General features: G+C 36.2%; 1 protein-coding gene across 1 annotated transcript in view; it reads right to left on the bottom strand.

The window, feature by feature from the left end:
- PPP2R3A (protein phosphatase 2 regulatory subunit B''alpha) overlaps positions 1-9,567 on the bottom strand; it is a 142,625-nt gene extending 133,058 nt beyond the window's left edge. The window contains exon 1 of the mRNA XM_044669992.1: positions 7,564-9,567. Coding sequence (XP_044525927.1) covers positions 7,564-9,567 — 2,004 coding nt within the window. The remainder of the gene's footprint in view (positions 1-7,563) is intronic.
- Between the last annotated feature and the right edge of the window lie 15,204 nt (positions 9,568-24,771).

Below are 24,771 nucleotides of genomic sequence, written 5' to 3' on the forward strand. Positions count from 1 at the left end.
AGAATTGTTCAAAATAAATTTGTTCTATTTTCTAGAATTACAAATGGAATTCAGGAACCTAAAACTCAGTTAAAAAACACTATGTGTAAAAATTAATATAAAAACTAGTTATCCATTTCACTTCAATAAACATTTACTAATCATATACTATATGCAAAAGCAGTGTTAGGGATATAAAGACAAAATGAAACTAGTCTAAAACAGAAATCATTATATTTCTCTTCAAATCCTCTCCCCTTTCCAAACTTCCCGATTATGGTCAAGGGCACCACCATTCTCCCAGTCACTGAGGCTGACAACCTAGGGGTTATCCTTGATTCATTATTCCCTCTCATCTCCCATATCTAATCTTTTTCAAAATGTTTCTGATTCTACCTTTGCAACATCTATTGTGATAGCCTTCAGGATGATTTCCTTGTTTTAAGTCTCTTCCCACTTCATTCCATCTTTCACTAAGATGCCAAAGTTATCTTTCTAAAAAGCTGTCTGACCATGTCAGTCCTTCACTCAATACATTCTTGTGGCTCTCTCTCTTTCCTCCAGAATAAAATAATAATATAATTATATTAACATAAATATAAAAAATAATAAAATAAAATATAAAGTTTTTTTTTAACTTTTAAAGATTTTCATAACCTGGTCCTTTCTTACCTCTCCAGTCTCCTTATTTATACTTACTCTCATACATATATTTTGGGATCCAATGAAATTGGTTTCCTTGCTCAAGACACTCCATCTTCCAATTACTTGCCTTTTCACTGTCCTCTATGTTTGGAATGTTCTCCCTCCTTAAACACCCTTTCTGATTTCCTTCAAGTCTAAGCTAAAATCTTGTCTTTTGCAAGAAGCCTTTACTAGTTCCCCTTAACTCTAGTGCCTTTCATCTGGGATTATTAACTCCCAATTTTACTCTGTATATTTCATGTATGTACATAGTTGTTTGCATGTTTTCTTTCCCCTTAGAATGTGAGCTCTTTTGAGAGGAGGGACTTGTCCTTTGTATTCCTAGAATTATCTAGCATAGTGCCTGGACCATAGTAGGCACTTAATAAATGCTTGTTAATTTTACACCAGAACTAAGCATCAAAGGAGCCTACATATATTGAATTGGAAGGGAGGAGGCAGCATAAATGAGGGGCATAATGTAGAAAGGCATGGAAGTAGGTGATGATGAATTTAGGAAACACAAAATAGATCATTTTGGCTGGATCACTGTGTGTGTGTGTGTGTGTGTGTGTGTGTGTGTGTGTGTGTGTAATAAATCTGGAAAGATAACTTGGAATCAGGTCAGTTTTCCCTTAAAAGGTAGGGTTGCTATCCCCGATAGCTGATTAGTCCAGTGGACTCAATGAGGGCTCAAACTACGAACATGAAATTTTAGTCACCAATGGCATAAAAATGCCAGCCTTGAAGGAGGCCGCATCATTGATACCTAATAGATTTGTCACTGTCACAAAAGTCAGCAGTGTTTTGATCAGACAGTTTCTCTATGGAAATGAGGGGGGCGGCTTGTTTCTACATAAACCTATTCTTCTTGAATAGTCTTTCAAAGGCTAAATAAGCTTCCTTTACAATTGTCAAGTGATTGGTGAGTGTCTCATATTATTCCATTCTTGAACCTTAACTGTTCTCAGTTAAGTCTGGCCCATCATAGGGAATAAGAGAAGAGTGTGTAATGAAGAGTGGATGACTCTGGTGCTAAGAACTTGTAGGACTAGAAGGATGTGACTTCCATAAAAATAGGGATATATGGAGAAGGGATAAGCATAAGAGGGTACAGATAATATGTACTGTGTAAGACCTGCTGAGTTGGACAACACCTATGGAATAATCAGGTAGAGAAGTCTAGCATGCAACAATAAATGTGGAACTGAAATTCAGAAGAGAAGTTAGGAATATATAGATTTGTGAGCAATCTACAAATAAATGACAACTGAAAACTGAGAATATTGCCAACAGAAGGTTTGGTGAAACATAAGAACAGAAAAGAGGACTGAATCTTATGAGCTTATTACTTATTGTTAAGGGATGAGACATGGATCACCATTCAACACAGCTGTCTAAAAAGGAAAGGTACTAGAGCAGGGGTTGGCAACATATGGCTCTTTCTGCAGGAGCCATAAAGTCAATTTTTTTTTCAGGCGCTATTACAGGAGCGTGCACTGTGAGCACTGTACGGCTCTCACGAAATTACATTTTAAAAAATGTGGCGTTTATGGCTCTCACGGCCAAAAAGGTTGCCAACCCCTGTCCTAGAGGGAAGGGGATAACCAGGAAGAGTGTCATGAAAGTCAAGGCAAGAGGGAGTATCCAGGAGTAGAGGGTGTCCGTGTCAAAAGATATGGAGGGGTCAAGAAAAAGGACAGAGAAAAGGTTATCAGATTTAGCAATTAAGAGATGAATAGCTTAAATGGAACAATTTCTATTGAAAGGTGGAGTTATTAGTAATAATGAAAGTTCTGAAAAATGAGTGAAAGGAGTGGAGGTAAGTGTAGTCAGCTTTTTCTAGGGGACTGTTAAAAAGGGAGGGGACATATCAATACATTTATACAATAACAGCTAAAAAGTATAAGTGATGTTAGATAAAGGTATTTTAAGGTTAGGGATGTGGGCATGTTTATAAATATCACGGAAGTAAGCAGTGGATAAGTAGAGATTGAATATAATTAAGAGAGAATAAGGGAGGCAGGTAGGTGGCTCAGTGGAGAGAGCCAAGAGCAGAAATAGGAGGTTCTGGGTTCAAATTGGCCTCAGACATTTCCTAACTGTGTAACTCTGGGCAAGTCACTTAACCTCCACTGCCAAGCCTTTACCATTCTTCGGCTTTGGAACCAATACCTAGTATTAATTCTAAGACAGGTGGTAAGGGCTTAAAAGGCGGGGAGGGAGGGAGGGAGAGAGGAAGGGGGGGGGAGAGAGAAAAAGAGAGAGCGGGGGAGAGAGAGAGAGAGAGAATAAGCAAGTTCTTTGAGGAGTGGGGGAGAGGCAAAATAAAGGGCACCAGTGAGGGGGCTTTCCTTGCCAGGAAGATCACCTTTTTGAAGGAGATAAAAGGAGAAGAGAATGGAGGACATTTTTTTTTTAAACCCTTGTACTTCAGTGTATTGTCTCATAGGTGGAAGATTGGTAAGGGTGGGCAATGGGGGTCAAGTGACTTGCCCAGGGTCACACGGCTGGGAAGTGGCTGAGGCCGGGTTTGAACCTAGGACCTCCTGTCTCTAGGCCTGACTCTCACTCCACTGAGCTACCCAGCTGCCCCCTGGAGGACATTTTTTGAGATGAAGGAATAGGGTAGAACTGGGCCTTTACTTTCTCAGGAAATTAGGAGTTGCCATCCTTTGGAAGGATCAGGAGAAAGATGGTTTTGGAGACTCGAGGAAAGAATAGGAGGTTTGAAACAACTGTGGAAAATATGATAGTCAATTAGACAATAATAAAAGAATTGCTGTGCAGTAACAAGGGCTTACTCTGAGTTTAGATAATATAACTTTGTGGGGGGAAACTAACTGGCAAAGTTGTATAACTGAATTGACAGGAATTTAGAAGCATGTGCTTAGAAGTGAAAGCTTATGGTGCAGGTAACTCAGGTTTATATTTTGGCGAGGAATGAGTGGTGATTATAATAGACAAAGGAATGTCTAAAGAGAACAAAATAAATAAGAAATTCATTTAAGCTCAAGTTTGAAAAGAACATACACAGAAGATTGAAAAAATATACGTATACACATAAATACATGTATATATATACGCACACATACATGCATATATGTATAGATATGAGGTCAAATCAAAAAAGTAGCAGGATACTTTAAGAAATCAAAAATCCTAAAGCTCTGAATAATTCTAAGGATAACAAAACACCTTTATAAAATAGGGTAGGTCCATTGTTTCGGAGGTCAAGGGAAGAGGGAACTGAATAACTACAACAGATGACAGAGAGCTAGAAAATAAATATAATTCCTATTTTGCTTGTTTTCTCTCATCAAGAACATACAAAATGGTAAAATTTCACATTACTCTGTTAAACCTCATCTAGAACATTGGGTTTAGGTTTGTGTATCATATTTTTGGAGCAACACTGAAAAACTATTGCCTATGCAGAGAAGTTTCCCCATCCTTGTACACAGCATACATTTCCCTATTACTGTCTATTTCTTAAAGTGGGAAGAAAAGGAACCTAAAGTATCTGTTTACCTAAGTAGGAAAGGTTTTAGGGTCTCAAGAAGGTATGTGGTAAGTATTGTTTGGAATACAATAAGGAATGATGTAAAGAACCGGGGATGTTTAGACTGGATTGGAAAAAAGATATTTAGTGGAAACAGGACTGCTATCCTCAAATATCTGATGGGTAGTCTTGTGGAAGAAAGACTAAGTTTTGGTGTCAAAGAAATTTTAGGAGTTGAGATTAATTTGAAAACATCTAAGGTTTTTTTTCAGTTTCAAATTTTACTATTGAGTTAAAAATGGAGGATATCAGACCAAAGGTATGATCGAAGTTGAATGGTAGAGAAGACTAAGGCAAGAGCTCATTAGGCTAGGGGAAGAAAAAACTAAGGGCTTCTAAACAAAAAGTCAGGTTTCTAGGTCATAAGTAGTTTTTTGGGGGGGTTGTGGTTGTCTATACTTTGATCTTTCACACTTTTCATTTATCATACTTATAATAACATTCCAGAGACCTAAAATGTCCTTTAAACAAGTGACCATACTATTTTACCTTATTAAAAGTTTGTTCTTCTGGTCCTAGAAATGATATCTGGGTTCTCATATTCTCTGACAACCTTGTTTTATGAAACCCCTAACTAACCCATGTCCCTGACAACCTGTTTCAAGAAACCCCTTGACTGACCCTAGTCTTAGATTGAACACTTAACCCTCAAGCACCTCTAGATCACTTCAGGTAAGATTAGTAGATATAATCAAGTCTTAGGTACCCTTTTTGTTTTCTTAAATTTCTCCTTTGGAATCTAGATTATTCCCAGGCACCGGAGGCTTTGGCTATTGCATTTAGGCCTCTTCCAGTCATTGTAGGTTGTGGCTAGGGCATTTCCCAAGTGAATGGCAGGGCATGAGCCCTTCCCCCTTTCCAAAAATCTATTTAGGCATGCAGCATTCTGACCTTCTGTGTATCTTCTCAGTTTAAAGGCCCTTATTATAACTACTTTGGTAGTTCTATGTTTTTTCAGGTAGATACTTATTTAACCTTCTTAAATTATTTGCCTTCTTCCTCTCTTTCATAATACATACCTGAATAGTTTAACAAGATTGGTCACCCCTGGGCAAGAATTCCTACAAAATATATATTACAACTAGTATTTATGGCCAAAGTTCCATCTTATATACGAATATCTTTTACACATGGGTCATGGCATTAGTTATCTCAGCTTTTAAAAATGTGGCACTTAAAGTTTCATTTTCCTCATGTCTTACTAAAAGAACCAAGATTTTCATAAGAAACAAGTTTACAGAGGCAGTTAGGTAGCTCAGTGGATGAAGAGACAGGCCTAGACACTGGAGGTTCTGGGTTCAAATATGACCTCAGACACTTATTAGCTTTGTGACCCTGGGTAAGTCTCTTAACCTCATTGCTTATCCCCTATCACTCTTCTGCCTTGGAACTAATACACAGTAGTTACTGATTCTAAGGCAGAAGGTAAAGATTAAAAAAAAAAAGAAAGGAAAAATTTTACAGTTAATAACTAAATACTTTAAATGATGAAAGTAATTTACATGTAAAAAATTCCTGAATTTTAAATTTTACTTTAGAACATATTATCTTTCATTGCTTCTTTGCATTTGTATTCTTAGCACTTAATCTTTTCCTACTTTCTAAGCTTCAAAAAGACACACTGTGTAGTGGGTGTGATAAACTGTAAGGTTTACGATGGGAAATAAAAGAAATCAGAAAAGTGATAACATGGTACCCTGCAAAGGACTGGAAAGACTCAAGTTTTAGAACTTACTCTATAATTAACTCAGTATGTCTCTTGCCAATTTTCTCCATTTGCAAAATAAAGGGGTGAGAATAAATAACCTCTGATACTATTTTGAGGCAGCTATGTGGCATACTATATAGAGTGCTGGGCCTAGAATCAAAAAGACCTAAATTCAAATCTGGCCTCTAATATGTATTGGCTGTGTTATTCTGGGCAAATCACTTAATCCTGTTGGCCTGAGTTTCCTCATCTGTAAAATGAGCTTGAGAAGAAAATATTATTTTTCCCTAATAAAACCCCAGATGGAGTCAAGAAGAGTCAGAAATGACTGGCAGTTTTATTACTTATTCTAACACTGACTAGAATAGTTTTGATCTCCATAGTGTAGATAGTTGATTTGAGGTCCATGGAGTCCTTGAGAGTCTATTATAAGAGGGCCATGAATCTGTTTTTTAAAAATTTGATGACTGTATTTTAATATAATTTGTTTGTAATTCTATGTATTTTATTTTATGCATTTAAAAATATTATTGTGAGAAGGGGTACCATTTACTCTACCAGATTGCCCAATAAGTCCTTGGCATAAAAAAGGTTAAGAATCCAGTGCCCCAGTCATTTGCTACTTTGGATTTGGGGGAAAGGGAGAATAAGGGGAAAACAAAAAGAGAAGGGAAGGAAATGGAGAAATAAGAGGAAAAAAGGGAAGAAAAAAGTCACACAGAAGAGGAAGGTAGAAGGAACATCCTAATACTGCATCTTTACTCAGTGTAAACTGTTCAAAACCTGCCAAAAGACAAATTGGAGCAACATTTCCTTCACTTCCACCACTGGTAGAATGAAAAGATATTTTTTAATATAAGAAATGTTAAAGATGAAGATAAGTCCCTTCCATTTCTTTTTCCAAAATTTCCCAAATAGTGATGGTACAATAGTTAGGCATACATTTGATAATATTAAATATTCCAAGTGTTAACAGTGTAAAGAATGGTAAGACTCATTGTAACATTTTTTTGTGATGAGAAATATTTTCTGCTTTCTCTGCCTTTCTTCTCTTCTAATTTATGACCTATTACCCATTTCCAGGAATTAGTCTAAATAGTACCTCCTACAAGTAAAGACCACACTCACTGTTCAGCAATATATTGTTTTCTAATTGTTTTGTCCATTTTAGCTTTACATAGATTTTTAACTCCCCAAATGCAGGGACCATGTCTTAGACTTCTTTTGTATCACTTGGAGAGCCTTGCATAGTTGGAAAACATACATCAACACTTGGTTCACAAGTTGAAGTTAGTTAAACCATTACTAATGTAAAGCAGGCATTTTCCTGGCAGCTGGATAGCTCAGTGGATTGAGAGTCAGGCCTAGAGACGGGTGGTCCTAGGTTCAAATCTGGCCTCAGACACTTCCCAGCTGTGTGACCCTGGGCAAATCACTTGACCCCCATTGCCCACCCTTACCACTCTTCCACCTAGGAGCCAATACACAGAAGTTAAGGGTTTAAAAAAAATAAAATAAATAAAATAAAATAAAGCAGGCATTTTCCCAGTAGAACAAAACTGATATAGTCAAACAAAGCTTTTTTTCATGTGCATTTGCTTTTCAAGTATTTCTTTGGTGTTGGTCTTACCTTGATTACCTCAGGGCTTTGCTGAATCAAAACCATGGCAGTACTATCTTTGGCTTTATCACCTGTATGGCTTTGACATACTGATGATCGAGTCTGTGAGGAAGTTGTCAAAGTTTCTTGCAAAATTTGCATCATTTCCTTTTCTTGTGATAAGCTCCCTCTGCCTGACTTGCATTCAACTAGTTCTTGAGCAAAGTCTTCAATGCTTTCTAGGATACGCAACAAGAGAGCACGATCCTCTTCCTCTATTTTATGTCCATTGGTTTCAATGATTCTTGTCAAACAAGAAGGATATTTTTCTGAGAGTGAAGAGTCATTAGATTTGGGGTCAAGATCCAAAGGTATCTGTCCAACCAAAGGATTATGATTGTTTAAAGAATTAATGTCACAACTCTTGGCGAGAGGCTCCCTTAGTGTATTTTCCATTTTCTGTGAAAAACATTCCAAATCCAATAATAGCTTATCTATCTCCTCCTGATTATTAGTTTTCATGATATCTATATGTTCTCCCTCTTCAATTTTAGTGACTTTGGGTGTAGGATCCTCCTTAGATAAAGCAAAAATTGTCTTTTCAAAGATGTTGCCAACAGTTTCAGCTTGTACCAAGGCAGGGGATTTTTCACGTTTGGTTTTATGGTGTGTAAATTCTGCTTTAGCTTTGTTCATTTCTAAAGATTCCTGATTAAAACTGTTTTCAGTCCTTTTTGTCTTATCAGACACTTTTCTCCCATCTGATTCTTCCTCAATATAAAGAGTTTCCATGAAGTCAGTAGAAGAAACATCTTCTAGAAGATTAATAGTTAAAGACTGTGGTTTAAGTTGGATAGCTTCTGTAGTTCTGGGATCATTTAGCTCTAAATTTTGCAAGGAATTTGAAGGACCTTTTTGGGGGTTAGTATGAATAGATTTAATTGTTCCAGTTTTAATACTATCATGCTTGTTTTCTTCAAATTCAACTGAATGGAATTGCTCTGTTTCTGGTGCTAATTGGACAACATCCTCATATTTGGGAGGTTGTTCAGTGCCGAATATTGGAGAGAAGGGAGCTGGCTGTAAGTTTGGCAAGTTACTTATGAATTCAGTTAAATCTGTAGTCTCAGTATGTCCAGAATGCATGAATTCAAATGGTATTTTTTTAAGATAGGAAGCCAACCTGGTCATTACATTCATATAGATAGTTTCAGAGCTTGAAAATGAATCATGACTACTTACATCATTGATACTGCTCCCTGATTTCTTTTTTATACATTGCTTTATGATGTCTGTGCATTTTTTCAAGTCCTCAGAGCACTTGAGCAAGATATCTAAGCACATTTTTATGTCTGTCCCAGAAGAAGGGCTATCCAGCTTATGTTTTTCCAATATTTGGGTAATCAGATTCTCTTCAGATAAATTTTGGAGAAACAAGGAAGCAATGTTTGTTTCAAATGAATTATTATGGGGCATAGGTTTTTCCTCAAGTGAGGAACTCCGGAGTAAACCAAATGATGGATAGTTCCCATCATTGCCATAATGACCAAAGATAAGGTCAAAATCAACTGACCTCCTATTAAAAGAATCACTCTTAACTTTTCTTCCCTTTCTGTAAGTCACATGGTTAGAGTTCTTAAGTTTTTCAAGGGAAAATTCTTTGATTTTTCCACTGGCAAAATTGATTGCTTCTCCTGCAATGTCTTTTAGGTTGCAGGTGTTTTGCACCACAGATACCTTCTTGACCTTAGGTATACCAGGAAGAGTTTGATGGTTTTCTTCACTCTCAGCCAAGGAAAGACCATTTTCACCAGGTAGAAACATAGGAGTGTGTGCTGCATTTTTGATTCCAGAGACAGGGATATGCAAGAGCTCTGCACAAACACTATGATGTACCACAATACAGTCAATTCCATGTTTGAAGGTCTGGCAAGTTCCAGTGCAATAATGTATGGCTTGCTGAAAGCGCCGATCTATGACAACACTGTTGTAATAGTTCACAGTGCTAACCACAAGTCTGTAGGCTGCTGCCATAACATAAAGTCCACTTAGTGGAGTTCTAATTCACAAACAACAAGTTCAACTTAGATGTCCTAGTTTCTTCACCTAGGCTTTATACATATTTGACATTCAGGTTTTAGTAATAACTTGCTAATGTTGGGCAGTAATTTTCCTTTTTTTTGCAAAAGATAACAAAACTTGAAGGTGGATATGATGCCAAGATACAGTAGCTAGTGCACAAGTGAGTCTGAATGAAAAGTGACATTATAGAAGATACCAGTCCTGGGCATATCATCTGCTGCTTGTCTCAACTCTCTTGGACAAAACAGCTATGTCATAATAATTCATGAAGACATTTTGAAGTTTTTTTTAAAAGAAAATATCTAGTATTAGTTCTTCAACAAGTTCTATGACATTGAAATGGAAGTTAGATGACTTAAATTAAAGTATAAGTGTTGTGAGAGCTGAGTTTTCCAAGGGTTAGAAAAATCCATTTTTCCATGAGTAAGACGGTAACCTGGAATAAAACAAACAAAAAAAGAAAAATAAGTGAGAAATAGTTAGGACAAATATATTTTGTTATCAAGAGAGCTAATGCAACTTGTAACTCTTCTTTGTCCTTTATTCTTATGTTACACAATTCAATGTTCTCATCTAAATAGCTCTCATATCTTGACAAGTCTTTTTGCAGTGTTTCTTGTGTCTTTATCTTTATTCACAGCATAAATACACAGCATCACTTCAACTTTGATTATAATTGTCTGCTAACTGTTATTTCTTTCCATAGTCTCATTTTCCTCCAATGCATTCTGTGCAGGATACTTCCAAATCTATTTATGCCAGTCCTAGACTCTAGTCCTGCATGTCCATCAGACAGCTAATACTAAACTCAATGTGTCCCAAACAGTCTTCATTATAGACACAAACCTCCTTAATTTCTCTGCTTCTATTGAGGGCACAGCCACTCTTCTAATCAATCACACTTGCAACTTTGTAGTTATTGATGATTCTTTACTCTCACTTTCTACTGTAGTCTGTAAAATCTTGCAGCCATGTTTTGCATGGATGCAAACCAACAGTTGCCCAGTTTAGAATACAGAACTTGGCATGAGACAGGAGCAGGTGCCAGTCTGGCAGTTGAGGTGTGGCAGGTGAGGTGTAAGAAGGCTCCCAGACTCCTGCTTTCACTTCTCCTTTTACCTTTTGGAGGGAAGGAGGGAGGTGGAAAGTGGGTTTAGTTTTCCCCTTGGGCAGGTAGGCTCTAACTATTATAGGTGGCCGAATACTAACAACCCATCTGGCAAATCCAATTATCCTTTAGGGGTAAAAATACACACACACACACACACACAAATATGTTGATATATATATATATATATCTAAGACAAGAAGACAACACCATCTGGCCCAGGGCTGGTCAGCCCTGAGTCAACAGCGAAGCACATCAGAATTAAGTCTGGCCCCAAGCCATTCTTATCCTCTACTCCACAAGAAGACCTTCAGTGTTCTGGATTAGTTTAGAAAGTTAGCAGGCACAGGTTCTTAGATTACCTCACCCACTTTCCAATCCCAATTCATCTAATACCTTTATCATCAATAAACCCCTTAAACCTCTAAGCCTAAGAACCTAAAATCATTTCCTTACTTTATCATAGGCCAAGTGAGATCAGCTGTCTGGACATTCTAAAGGGGCTATGGCTTGTCAACTCCATTAGCAGTTGGGTTCAGGAAGTGCCATTTCTCCTTCCTGTTTGACTCCATCCTTTACCAATAGGAATTACTGCCTTCTCAGGGCAGGGCTATAGAATCTTGAACTTAAAGGAGCTTGGCTCTGCTAGCAAGACAGAGTTTCACCTATCTCTTTGCCAGTTTGGGTGCAGGATCCCTGGTGCATCCACATCCTGTACCCAGGCCTACATCCCCTGGGGCTGGCCTAATTCTAACCTTCTTTCTTCTCCCACGCAGTAGTCATCCCCTTCTTATTACACTATATCCCATATCCAATCAGTGCCATGTCTTCTTGATTCTACCTCCACAACAATGTTCATAACCTGTCTCTTTTGCATTCACATGTCTACCACCATAATTCTTGCCCTCATCACCTCTCTTCTAGTTGATAGCAGTAGCTACCTGATAGGCTTCCTTGCCTCAAGCCTCTCCCCTCTCTAATCTATCCCCTACTCATTTAGCAAAGTGATATTTCTAAAGTAGTAGTCTGATTATAGCACTCCATACTCAAGAATCTTCAGTGGTTCCCCATTGACCCTAGGTGAAAATACAAATTTTTCTGTTTGACATTTAAACCCCTGTACAGTCTGGCTACCTTTGTATGCTTACAATACATCATTCCCCTTCTACTACTCAGGCTTCCAGCCAAATAGGCCTACTGCTGTTCTTCGAACATGATATTCCATCTTGCTTCTCTATGCCTTGGCACAAACTTTCCTCTATGCCTATAATGCTCTCCTTTCTCTAACTTGTAGAATTCTGTTTTCGTCAAAGGTCAACTCAAGTACCAACTACTATATGAGGCCTTTACTGATTCACCTTAGTGACTCTTTCCTTCTTAAAAATGCTTTGTTTTACTTTATTTTATTTTATATTATATACTTTATTTTTATTGTTTTACTTTATTTTATACACACACATACATATGCACTTCACTGTGTATATATGTCTACATACATACATATTCACACACACAAAATATATAGTTTATATGTGTACATGTTGTTCCCGTCAATAGAACACAGGTTTTTTGAGGTGTTTCATTTTTGTGTTTGAATTCCTGGCACAGTGTGGCTTGGCTCATATTAATCATCTAATGAATGCTTATCGATGACTGATTTGCTTATTGAAACAGAGGTTAACACCTCACTGTACCTCACCCTAGTCTCAAGGTACCCCACTCTCAGAGACCCAACTACAGAAATCAAAGCTACAACAGTAGTGTGCAGAACTCTCTGAACTGCTAGTACTAAGCCAGAGAACTAAGAAAAAGAAAAGAGGAAGTGGGATAAGACACTGGAATAAATCATTGCAGGAGGAGGGTATGCTATGGGGTATTCTGCTGAGCTTGAAAGAGCTCAGCATCCAACTGGCACCAGTTCTGTCACCTCCAAAGTCACCTGGGACAGAGACTTAGGCTGGTAAACTGCCTAGCATAGGAGAAGGATGAGATACTGAGATGAGGTCCAAAGGAAACTGCAACCAGAGGGGAGAGAGTTAGACAGTGAATAATCAAGGGGAAAAAACTGAAATGACCAAAAATTTTCAGGAAGATGAAGAATTATTGAACTCTTGAATGTCATGACCTCTCCCTCCCCAATAAAAAGGCTAAACATCCTATTTTGAGAAATCTTAGAACTTCTCAATAAGAATTGATTGGTAGCTTCCTGAAAGAAACTTTAAAATGAAAACTCTCAGGAAATGATAACCAAAACCAAGAGCTTTCAGGTCAAAGAAAAAATATTACATAAAAGCCAGAAAAAGAAGTCAAATTCTAAGGAATCACAGTCATGATTACATGTGATTTAGCAATCTTCACTTTAATGAAGCAGAGAGCTTAGAATAGGATATTCCAGAGGATAAAGATACAGGTTTACAGTCAAGAAAAATTTATCCAGAAATTCAGAATATAATGTTATAGGGGGGAAAAACCTTTTATGAAATAGAGAACTTATAAGAATTTCTTATTGGGGAAAAAACGAATTGTGTACAGACTTTGAAAGTTCAAATACTGGGATTTGAAGAAACAAAAAAAAATGAGTAAGCACTAATAAGGGATAAAACAGGGATAAAATGCTCAAATAAGAGTGTGTCAGTATGATGCTAGGTGTTATGAGGGGATAATAAAAAGTCAGAGATGTGGTCCCTCCCCTGAAGGAAATTACATTCTAGCAGAAGAGAGTCAAAACTAGCACACAGAAAACAACAAAAAGTGTAAGAGAAATGAATATAGCCAAGGACTAATTTGTGCAAAGATAGTAAGAAATGCAAAGGACATGGACATGAATGTGAGTTGGAGTAATAAGGGAAGGTTTTATAGAATACATAGCTAGGTTTAAAGAATGGGAAGGATTTGGATAAATTAGAGTGGAATAGGTAAGAAAAGCAAAATGAAAGATATAAAGGCAAGAATAAACATGCTTTATCTGTGTGATAATGATGAGAACAATCTGATTAAAAGGTGTGTGTTACAGAGGAAACAAGACTGAACACACAGGGTGGAGTCAAATTATGGAGGGCCTTGATAATCAAGAACTCATTCTTGATCATTTAGGCAATGTGGAGCCTCTCAGGTTTTTTGAGCAAGATAAAACTAGTTTTTAGGAAGATTATATTACTAATTTCACTAAAATCCTATTCTGTTACCTAACTTTAATGTGAAGGTGATCTTGGGATCTTTGAAGTTCTATAGCCTGAGAACAAATTCTGGAAGGTTCTACCCATCTGGAAGAGTTTTGAATATATCAGTTTCAGGCAGAGAGGAGTACTAATACTTCCAATTGCAAGGAGCAAGGAACCTTTGTGGGTAAGTGACTGGAGTGCAGATCAGAAGAGCAGTGACCACGTCTCTCCCCATATCACACTGTTTTGGAAGAACTGAAAACTTATACACCCCTAGAAGTAGCTGTGAAAAAATCAGTGTGCAAAAGCCTAAAATCTTGGGATAATGTTTACTCCCAACCTTCATGTGGGTAGAACCCAAATTTAACAGAATGCTCAAAGTCAAAAGTAGGTTGGAAAAATGAGCAAACAACAAGAAAAAGGCACTATACCATAAAAAGCTACCCTGTCACCATATGCTAGGGAGGATTACTATACAAACTTAGAAGATATTGATGTCAAAAAAGCTTCAACAAACCCACAAGAAAAAATGTAGATAAGACATAAGCCCTAGAAGAAATCCTGAAAGAACTAAAGAAAGAAAAAAAGAGATTCCAAAAAAGTCAAATAAGAGCAGTAGAGGAAAAATTGGGAAAGTAGATGACAGTGATGCAAAAAAAATTATGAAACAAGAATTGAGAACTTGGTAAAAGAGGTACAAAATAATGGAAGGAAATACCTTAAGTAGAATTAGTCAGATGACAAAAGAGGGACCAAACCTCAGTGGTGAAAAGAACATCCTAAAAAGTAGAATTGGGGAAAAAGGTATAAAAGCTAACTGAAGAAAATATTTTTAAAAAATTAGAATTGAGAAATTGGAAGCTAAAGACTTCATGAGGCATCAAAGAAATAATAAAACAAAGCCAAAAGACTGAAAAAAATAGAAAATGTTAAAATGCTCAGTGGAAAAACAACTTACCTGGAAAATAGATCAATCAGAGATAAATTAATTACTGGACTACCTATAAGCTATGATGAAAGAAAAAACCTAGACATCATATTTCAAGAAACTGTTGAGGGAAACTGCCCTAATATCCATGAACCAGGAAATAAAACAGGAACTTAGAGAATCTACTGATTATTTGCTGAAAGAGATCCCAAAATGAAAAAATCTAAGAACTATTACAGCCAAATTCCAAAACTCCTGGGTCAAGGGGAAAAAACTCCAAGCTAGCAGAAATAAACCATTCATATATTAGGGAGTCACAGACAATATCAAACAAGATTTAATAGCTTACAGTTAAAGAAGTGGAGGGTTAAAGTATGACATTCTGGAAGGCAAAGGAGTTAGGATTATAACCAAGAATAACCTATTAAAAAAAACTGAGTATAATCCTTCAGAAAGAAAAATATTTAATGAAATAGAGGACTTCCAAGCACTCCGATGAAAAAAATAGAGTTGAATGGAACATATGACTTTCAAATAGTAGGCTAAAGAGAAATATAAAAAAGTAAACAGGAAAGAGAACTTATAAGGAACTTAATATGATTAAACTGTTTATATTCCTTTTTGGGAAAATGATACATTTAACTCCTAAGAACTCTATCATCATTGAGGCAGTTAGAAGGAGTATAAACATAGACAGAAAGTGAGGGTATGAGTTAATTATGCTAGATTTAAAAAAAAATAGGATGAGAAACAGTGATGGACTAGGAGAAGAGAGAGGAAGGGATAAAGAAGAATGGGGGAAATTCTCTCACATAAAAAGTTGTGCAAGGAAGAACCTTTATAATGGAGGGGAAAATGGGAGCAGGGCAACGCTTGAACCTCACTCTCATCTGAACTGATTAAAAGAGAATAAATATATACACACATGAAGTCAGCTGGAGTTGGGTATAGAAATCTATCTTACTTAACAGGGAATTAGGAAGAAAAGGAGATAAGAGAAAGGAACAGAGTGATAAGAGGGGAAGCAGACTAAGGGAGGCAGTGATTAGAAACAAAACAGACTTTAGGAAGAACAAGGTAAATAGAGGGAGAAAAGGATAAACAAAAGAAAATAGTATACAGGGAAATGCATAGTAATAATGATAACTATGAATTTGCCTGGGATGAACTCACCCATAAAATAGAGAGAGCAGAATGGATTAGTGTGGGAAGCCGTTCTATGTAGTAAAACCTTTGGAGAAATAGGATCAAATTTAGGGCCTGTTATCTGGATTCCCTACGTGACCAATCCAGGCTGAGGCAGTCTTTGTGTTTGGTCCTGGTCACTTGAGCCCCAAAAAGGCTCTGGTACCAGAAGGTAGGTTAATCCAAAATCAACTTGATCCCTCCAAAAAGGTTATTAGGAGTCATTTAGAGAAACAGAGTCTGTAACAGATATTTTATCTGGATCCCATTACAAAATCATCGGCAAGTAAAACTGTGTGTATGATTTTCCTGCACTGCATGTCAGGATGCAGACTGAATGGGCCATCTAAGATAAAAATCTGAGGCTCCTCTTTTGACTCAGTCTTTGATCCCCACCTTTCTTAGAATTCTTATTGGAGACCTTTGAAGTGGAGACCAGCATCTACTGAGTTAATGATTCCTTTCCTAACAAATGTTAATTAGATAAGAGTGCATATTCAGATTAGAACTGGCTCCTTTAGGATTTGACTGGTGAGCATCTCCCTGGGATATTTCCTCTCCTGGAATTATCCCCTCTGAATTGGGGTTTGGAATTTGACCATTTGTCTTTGCATCTGTATTCTTTTAGACTTCAATGGATTATACGTGATTTATTGCCCCTTATCAACTGTGACTTTTTTTTACTGGAGAAAGATATATAATAAACTTCGATGCCCGCAGAATTCGGAACAGCATGGGCTAACCACTAGTCTAGTTGTTCTCATTTTCTTTCTCCTGCTTTAACCATCCTATGCCACCACGCCGCTCAGGACCCCAAAAAATCATATAGAGGTTTGGCCCCCTATAGATTAGAAATCAGAATCCAATACCATGTTTAAAAGAAACACCCTTGAAACAGAAAGACACAAAAGAGTTGAAATAAGGGGCTAGACAATCTCTAAAATCAACTGGACTATAAAAACAGATTGTGCCTTTCCCAGCTATAAAACTTTAAAAAGATTTAGTCTCATTTTTAGCTCTAATATCCAAACAATCATAACAAATAAAACACTGTAGATGACTTATAGTGTTCTGTGTAGTAATCTGGAACACTTTTAATGTCCCCTCAAAGTTTTTGAATAAAAAGCAATGCTACAGGGTAGATCTGGGATACTTTGCATATTTATACCCAGAGTTACCAAAACAAATGTGGTTTTTATTTCCTTTTGTTCGTAACACTGTGTTATAAAGCTATTGGATCCCACGCTTTCTATGCTGGTGATGGAATACTATTGTGCTCAAAGGAATAATAAACTGGAGGAATTCCATGTGAACTGGAAAGATCTCCAGGAATTGATGCAGAGTGAAAGATCAGAGCCAGAAGAACATTGTACACAGAGATTGATACACTGTGGTAAAATCGAATATAATGGACTTCTGTACCAGCAGCAATGCAATGACACAGGAGAGTTCTGAGGGATTTATGGTAAAGAACGCTACCCACATTCAGAGGAAGAACTGCAGGAGAGGAAACACATAAGAAAAACAACTGCTTGAACGCATGGGTTGAGGTGGACATGATTGTGGATGTAGACTCGAAACTACCACACCAATGCAACTAACAACAATTTGGAAATAGGTCTTGATCAATGACACATGTTAAAACCAGTGGAAATGTGCATCAGCCATGGGTGGGGGGAGTGTGGGGGGTGAAGGGGAAAGTAGGAGCATGAATCATGTAACCATGTTAAAAATGAATATTAACAAATGGTTAAAAAACATTTAAAAAGTGCATTTTTAGCAATGGATTTATACCAGATAATAGCCATTTTAGTATAACTGTTCATGACATTGTCAATAAATGATGGAAATTCTTAAAAAAGAAAAGAAAAGAAATAAGGGGCTAGAATAGAACCTATTATGTTTCAGTTGAAGTGGTAGGGATATAGCAATAATGACCTCAAAGCAAAAACAGACATAGCTAAAAGACTGTCAAGGAAACTACATTTTGCTAAAAGATACCATAGACATTCAATACTAAACAGATATGTACCAAATGGCAAGGCATCCAAATTCTTAAAGAAAAAGTTAAGTGAATTATAGGAGGAAAGACCATAAAACTATAATAGTGGAGATTTCTAACTTTCCCCTTTGAGGCCTGAATAAACCTAATCATAAAATAAATAAGAAATGAGTTGAGGGCTTGAATAGAATTTTATAAAAGTGATATATGTTAGAACCTCTGGAGAAAATGAATGGGAATATAAGTAAAGGCCTCTTTCTCAACTTCATGAAAACTGACCATATAATGAAACTTCACAAAGAGCTGCCGAAAAGCAGAAACCAAAAATTGAACCATAATAAAAATTATACTCAATAAAGGGACTTAACTGGAAATTAACTGTAAACAGTAATTTATTCCTCAGGAATGAGTGGGTCAAAAAACATATCATAGAAACAACCAATAATTTCATTAAAGATAATAACAACAATGAGATAATATACCAAAATTGATGGGATATAGACAAAATAGTTAGGGGAAATTTTCTATCTCTAAACATATAAATGAAAGAAAGCACATGTCAACAAACGAGTCCTACAACTAAAAAAACCTAGAAAGCCAACAAATTAAACTCTCCCACAATTAAACACCAAAATAGAAATCTTGAAAATCAACGATTAAGAAAATTGAAAACAAAATTTAAAATAAAAAACAATAGCACTTAGCTAATAAAACAAGGTGCTATCTTTAAAAAGCACAAGGAAATAGATAAGTTGTTAGTTGATTTGATTTTTTCAAAAAAATCAGTCTCCAAAATGAAAAAACAAAACAAATTTACATCAATGAAGAGATTAAAGCAATTAAGAACTATTTTACCCAACTATGTGCCAATAAAACTGATCATCTAAATTAAATGGATATCTGCAAAAATATAAATTGCCCAGCTTAAAAGAATAGGAAATAAAATAGCAAAATAATCTTGTCTGAGAGAAGGAAACAATTCGTCATAAATGAACACCCAAAGGAAAAAACTCACTGAAGACCAGAGAGATTTACAAGTGAATTAATTTTACTAAACATTTAAAGATAATTCCAACAAAACCAAACTGAAAAAATAGGCAATGAAGATTTCTATCAAATTCAATCTCTGAAACAAATATGATTCTTAAACCTAAATCAGAGAAATTCAAAACAGAGAAAACTACAGATGGACTTTACTAATGAAAACTGATACAAAAACTCAAATAAAATACTAGGCAAAAACATTATAGCAATATATCATCAGAATCAAACATTAAATAATGAAGCTGTATTTATAGGAGGAATGCAGAGCTGGCACAATATTAGGAAAGCAATAAGCATAATTGATGATGTCAATGACAAAAGCAACAAAAATCATATGATTATATCATTTTTGCTTAAAAAGCTTTTGACAACATGCAACATTCATTTCTGTTTAAAAATACCATAGAAAGCATAGGAATAAATGGGACTTTTCTTAAAGTAAGTTAATTGTCCTTCATATTCAAAGAGGTCCAAAATGACTTCACTATACTGAGTTCAATGTATAGTTTGTCTGACTGTGTCTGAGAAGTGTGTCTGATTGAGTTCAGAAGGCTCTACTACAGGTCAGGCACAAATAACTTGAACATTTAGGATTGAGATGGTTTTGATTTTGCACATTTCACATTTCTTTTGAGCTACTGAAATTCTGCTTTGCTCACAGAATACAATACATTCTTTGGTATGGGCATGCCATGCTGGATAGTCCTGTGACTGTGTCTCCCATGTCTTGCAACTGATATCAGAGTTGTTTGAAGAGACCTTTAGAGTATCCTTTGTATTACTTCCTAAGCACAATTCAGACCTCCTGATTTCCAGTCAGTCTTATGTTCTTTCCACTGTACAGATCTAGTTCCACTGTACTTGATAACCCTTCAGATATCTGAAAATAGCTAGAATGTTTCTCCTTATTCTCTTTCCCTACAGGCTGAATCTTATCACCAATTTTGTGCAAGGAAGGAGAATGTGTATAGACATCCTAATAAGTAAAAAAAAACAGGTGACCTTATGTTTTAAATTTTTTAATTATTTAAATTTTAATTTAATTATATACTTTAAAAAAACCTGCAGATTGTAAGTAATAAGTGCCAAACTTTGGAAATTTTGTTGAAATGTATAAAAGAGTCATATTTAGTTACAGCTTGAGTCCCCCCATTGTGATGCACTAATACTTCCCTGCCCCTCTAACTACTACTCTAGAAAATTTTAGACTTATATAAGCAGTCACATCAAGTATGCCCAGGACAGAGCAGTGTTTGTAATATCTGCGACATGTATTTTCTACTGAAATGGCATAAGCCAGTGGTTTTACATTTTAATACAATTACATAATATCCTCTTTTTATTTTCAAATACAAATTGGTTCTTTTTTAAAATAATAATAGGAGCCCCAAATACTAAATTATAACAAATGTGCTGACCATAATGAAATATCTTGGAATCTCTGGTAAAGAACTTATATTGAGATAATCATATATCAGAGATTTAAAGCTTAAAGGGAACTTAGAGTATAGTTAGATAGACAGACAGATAGATAGATAGATAGATATTCTTCAACCCCCACATTTTACAAATTAATAAAGTGAGATCCAGCCACTTGCCCAATTTTACAAAAAATAGCAAGTGTCAAAGGCAAGATTTGAACCTAGTTCTAATAGATGCAATAAACTAAGTAATGAATGACTAATAAAAATAGACGATTTAAGTCCAAGTTGAAGTAGTTCTTAATAAAACCACCAACATTCCATCTGATGATTTCTATGATATTCCAAAATAGTAGACTGGTATGCAAAAACCACTTAAGGTTGATTATGTTTTCTAAAAGTAAAATAAGTAATAAACAAGATATTCAGTCAGATTTTTTGAGAAGTGTAGGTGGAAACAATGTGTCTATCAAAGGACAAAATATTTTACAAACCTTTTCAAGTTAGGCAATTTAATGTCAGTGTCGTAGTTGACATTGATGCCATTTTGGTCTTCATTTAAAGTGTCCAACAACATCACTAAAAACAGCAGGCTTTTAAAAAGCATGAGAGCTATGCACCAAATGGTATAGGATCCAAATTCCTAAAGGAGAAACTGGCTGAGCTCAAGAAGGAAATAGATAGTAAAACCATACTAGTGGGAGATCTAAATATTCCTCTTTCAGATCTAGATGAATCAAATAAAAAAATAAATAAGAAAGAGATAAGACAGGTGAATGAAATCCCAGAAAAATTAGATTTAATAGATATGTGGAGAAAAATAAATAGGGACAAAAAGGAATATACCTTCTTTTCAGCAGCACATGGTACATTCACAAAGACGGACCATGTAATAGGGCATAGAAACATCACAAACAAATGCAAAAGAGCAGAAATAATAAATGTAACCTTCTCAGATCACAATGCAATAAAAATAATAATTAGTAAGAGCACATGGACAGGTAAACAAAAAACTAATTGGAAATTAAATAATATGATTCTCCAAAAATAAGTTAAAGAAGAAATCATAGAAACAATCAATAATTTCATTGAAGAGAATGACAATGATGAGACATCCTACCATACTCTATGGGATGCAGCTAAGGCAATACTCAGGGGGAAATTTATATTCTTGTGTGCATATATTAACAAATTAGAGAGGGCAAAGAACAATGAACTGGGCATGCATATTAAAAAACTAGAAAGGGAACAAATTAGAAATCCCCAGCTAAAGACCCAATTAGAGATTACAAAAATTAAAGGGGAAATCAATAAAATTGAAAGTAAAAGAACTATTGAATAAATAAGACTAGAAGCTGGTACTTTAAAAACAAACAAAATTGACAAAGTACTGGTCAATCTAATTTAAAAAAGGAAAGAAGAAAACCAAATCATCAGTATCAAAGATGAAAAGGGAGACCTCACCTCTAATGAAGAAGAAATCAAGACAATCATTAAAAACTATTTTGTGCAATTATATGGTAATAAATGTAGCAATCTAGGTGAGATGGATGAATATTTACTAAAATGTAAATTGCCTAGATTAACAGTAGAAGAAATAGAATACTTAAATAATCCCATATCAGAAAAAGAAATTGAACAAGCCATCAAAGAACTCCCTAAGAAAAAATCCCCAGGACCAGATGGATTCACAAGTGAATTCTATCAAACCTTCAAAGAACTAATTCCAATACTATACAAACTATTTGAGATAATAAGCAAAAAAGGAGTTCTACCTAATTGCTTTTATGATACAAATATGGTACTGATCCCAAAGCCAGGTAGATCAAAAAAGAGAAAGAAAACTATAGACCAGTCTCCTTAATGAACATAGATACAAAAATGTTCAATAGAATACTAGCAAAAAGACTCCAGCAAGTAATCATGAGGATTATTCATTATGATCAGGTGGGATTTATACCAGGAATGCAAGGATGATTCAACATCAGGAAAACCATCCACATAATTGACCATATCAACAAGCAAACCAACAAAAACCACATGATTATCTCAATAGATGCTGAAAAAGCCTTTGACAAAATACAACATCCATTCCTATTGAAAACAGTAGAAAGTATAGGAATAGAAGGACCTTTTTCTAAAAATAATAAACAGTATATATCTAAAACCATCAACAAGCATCATATGCAATGGGGATAAATTAGAAGCCTTCCCAATAAGATCAAGTGTGAAACAAGGATGCCCATTATCACCTCTATTATTTAATACTGTACTAGAAACACTAGCACTAGCAATTAGAGAAGAAAAAGAAATTGAAGGCATTAAAATAGGCAATGAGGAGACTAAGCTATCACTCTTTGCACATGATATGATGGTCTACTTAAAAAGTCCTAGAGAAGGAGTTCAGGGTTAAGATGGAGGCAGAGTAAAAAGCAGCGCTTAACCTCTCCTAACTGAAACATACAGGACTCCTCAAGTGGACATAAAAACAAATCCAGACTAATGGAGGGACCCCACAACAGGGCGCAGCGTGAAAGGTACGTGGAATCGGGGCATTTCCATGCTATAAAGGGGTGAAACAGCTCTCACTAAATCGTGGACTGAGCAACCCATCCCTCCCCCACCCCACACACACACCACCTACAACGCTAAAGCCAGCTCAAAAGAAATAGAGCAAATTTGGGGCACCCACTGAGTCATTGGCAGCTCTAGGACCTGTTCCTGAGAACAAGACTTAGGACAACAAAAGGCTGAAGAACGCGCTGGGACTTTGAGCGCGGACACAGAGCGCAGGCGCGGGAGGAGGTGGACACAGGCTCATGTGCTTAAGCAAAGGCTCTGAAACCCTGAGTGGGGAACCAATGCAGACGGGTATATGACTGTGGAAGCAGCTCCCTGAGATTTGTAAAGGAAGCTCCAGCAGAGGATCAAGCAAGGGGGTCCACCACAGGGCTTGACCTTGAGAACAACCAGAACTGAGACCTGAGGAGCCTAAAGAGCTCAGACAGACCCTGAGCGTGAAGATAAAGCTGAGAAAAGGCTGGGCTAACAATGGCAACCCAGAATCAGGAAGGCCAAAAGAGAAAGATTAACAACAAGAAGAAGAAATCTTTAACACTCGACAACTTTTACACAGAGAAAATCCAGACAACCGAGCAAACAGAAGAGGTGAACAAACAAGCAATCACCTCCAGACCCTCCCAAAATAATGAAAACTGGTCACAGGCTCTTGAAGAGCTCAAATCTGAGATGATGAGAAAGTTAGAAAAGATATGGCTAGAGAAATGGGAAATAGTTCGAAAGGAAATCAAGCAAGAAAATAACAGTTTAAAAGGCAGAATTTTGCAATTGGAAAGTGAGGCTCAGAAATCAAATGAAGTGATAAGCAAATTGAACACCAGAAATGACCAGATTGAAAAGGAAAACCAGTGCCTAAAGGAGCAATTAGAAGCTAATGATCTCTCAAGACAACAAGAACAAATAAAACAAAATCAAAAGACTGAAAAAATAGAAGGAAACATGAACTATCTCAATGAGAAAGTGGTAGACCAAGAAAACCGGTCTAGAAGAGACAATTTGAGAATAATTGGTCTCCCTGAAAAAGCAGAAATTAATAGAAATTTGGACTCCATATGAAAAGAAATTATTTAGCAAAATTGCCCTGAAGTTCTACAACAAGAGGGCAATATAGACATTGAAAGGATCCATAGATCACCCTCTACACTACACCAAGAAAAGACAACGCCCAGGAATATAAAAGCCAAATTCAAGAGCTTCCAAGTAAAAGAAAAATCTTACAAGAAGCCAGAAAGAGACAATTCAAATATCAAGGAGCACCAATCAGGATCACACAGAATCTGGCAGCTGCCACGCTAAAAGACTGCAAGGCTTGGAATATGATATTCAGAAAGGCAAGACAGCTAGGCCTTCAACCACGGATCAACTACCCATCAAAACTGACTACATACTTCCAGGGAAAGTATGGGCATTCAACAAAATTGAAGACTTCCAAGTATTTGCACAGAAAAGACCAGGACTAAATGGAAAGTTTGATATCCAACCACAAAAATCAAGAGAAACATGAAAAGGTAAATAAGAAACAGAGGGGAAAGAAAGAAAACTCATAATTTTTAAATTTGTCTTTTTAAGGGCCTCAGTAAGATTTAATTATCTGTATTCCTATGTGGAGAAATGCTATGTATAATTCTCTGTAGTGAACTCTATTCACTATTATAGTATTCACTATTATAGTAATCAGAAGAATAATTCATAGGGTGGAATACTAAATGGTCTAAGATGATATGGGC

This window comes from Gracilinanus agilis, chromosome 3, assembly GCF_016433145.1.
Source record: "Gracilinanus agilis isolate LMUSP501 chromosome 3, AgileGrace, whole genome shotgun sequence".
NCBI classification, from domain to species: Eukaryota; Metazoa; Chordata; class Mammalia; order Didelphimorphia; family Didelphidae; genus Gracilinanus; species Gracilinanus agilis.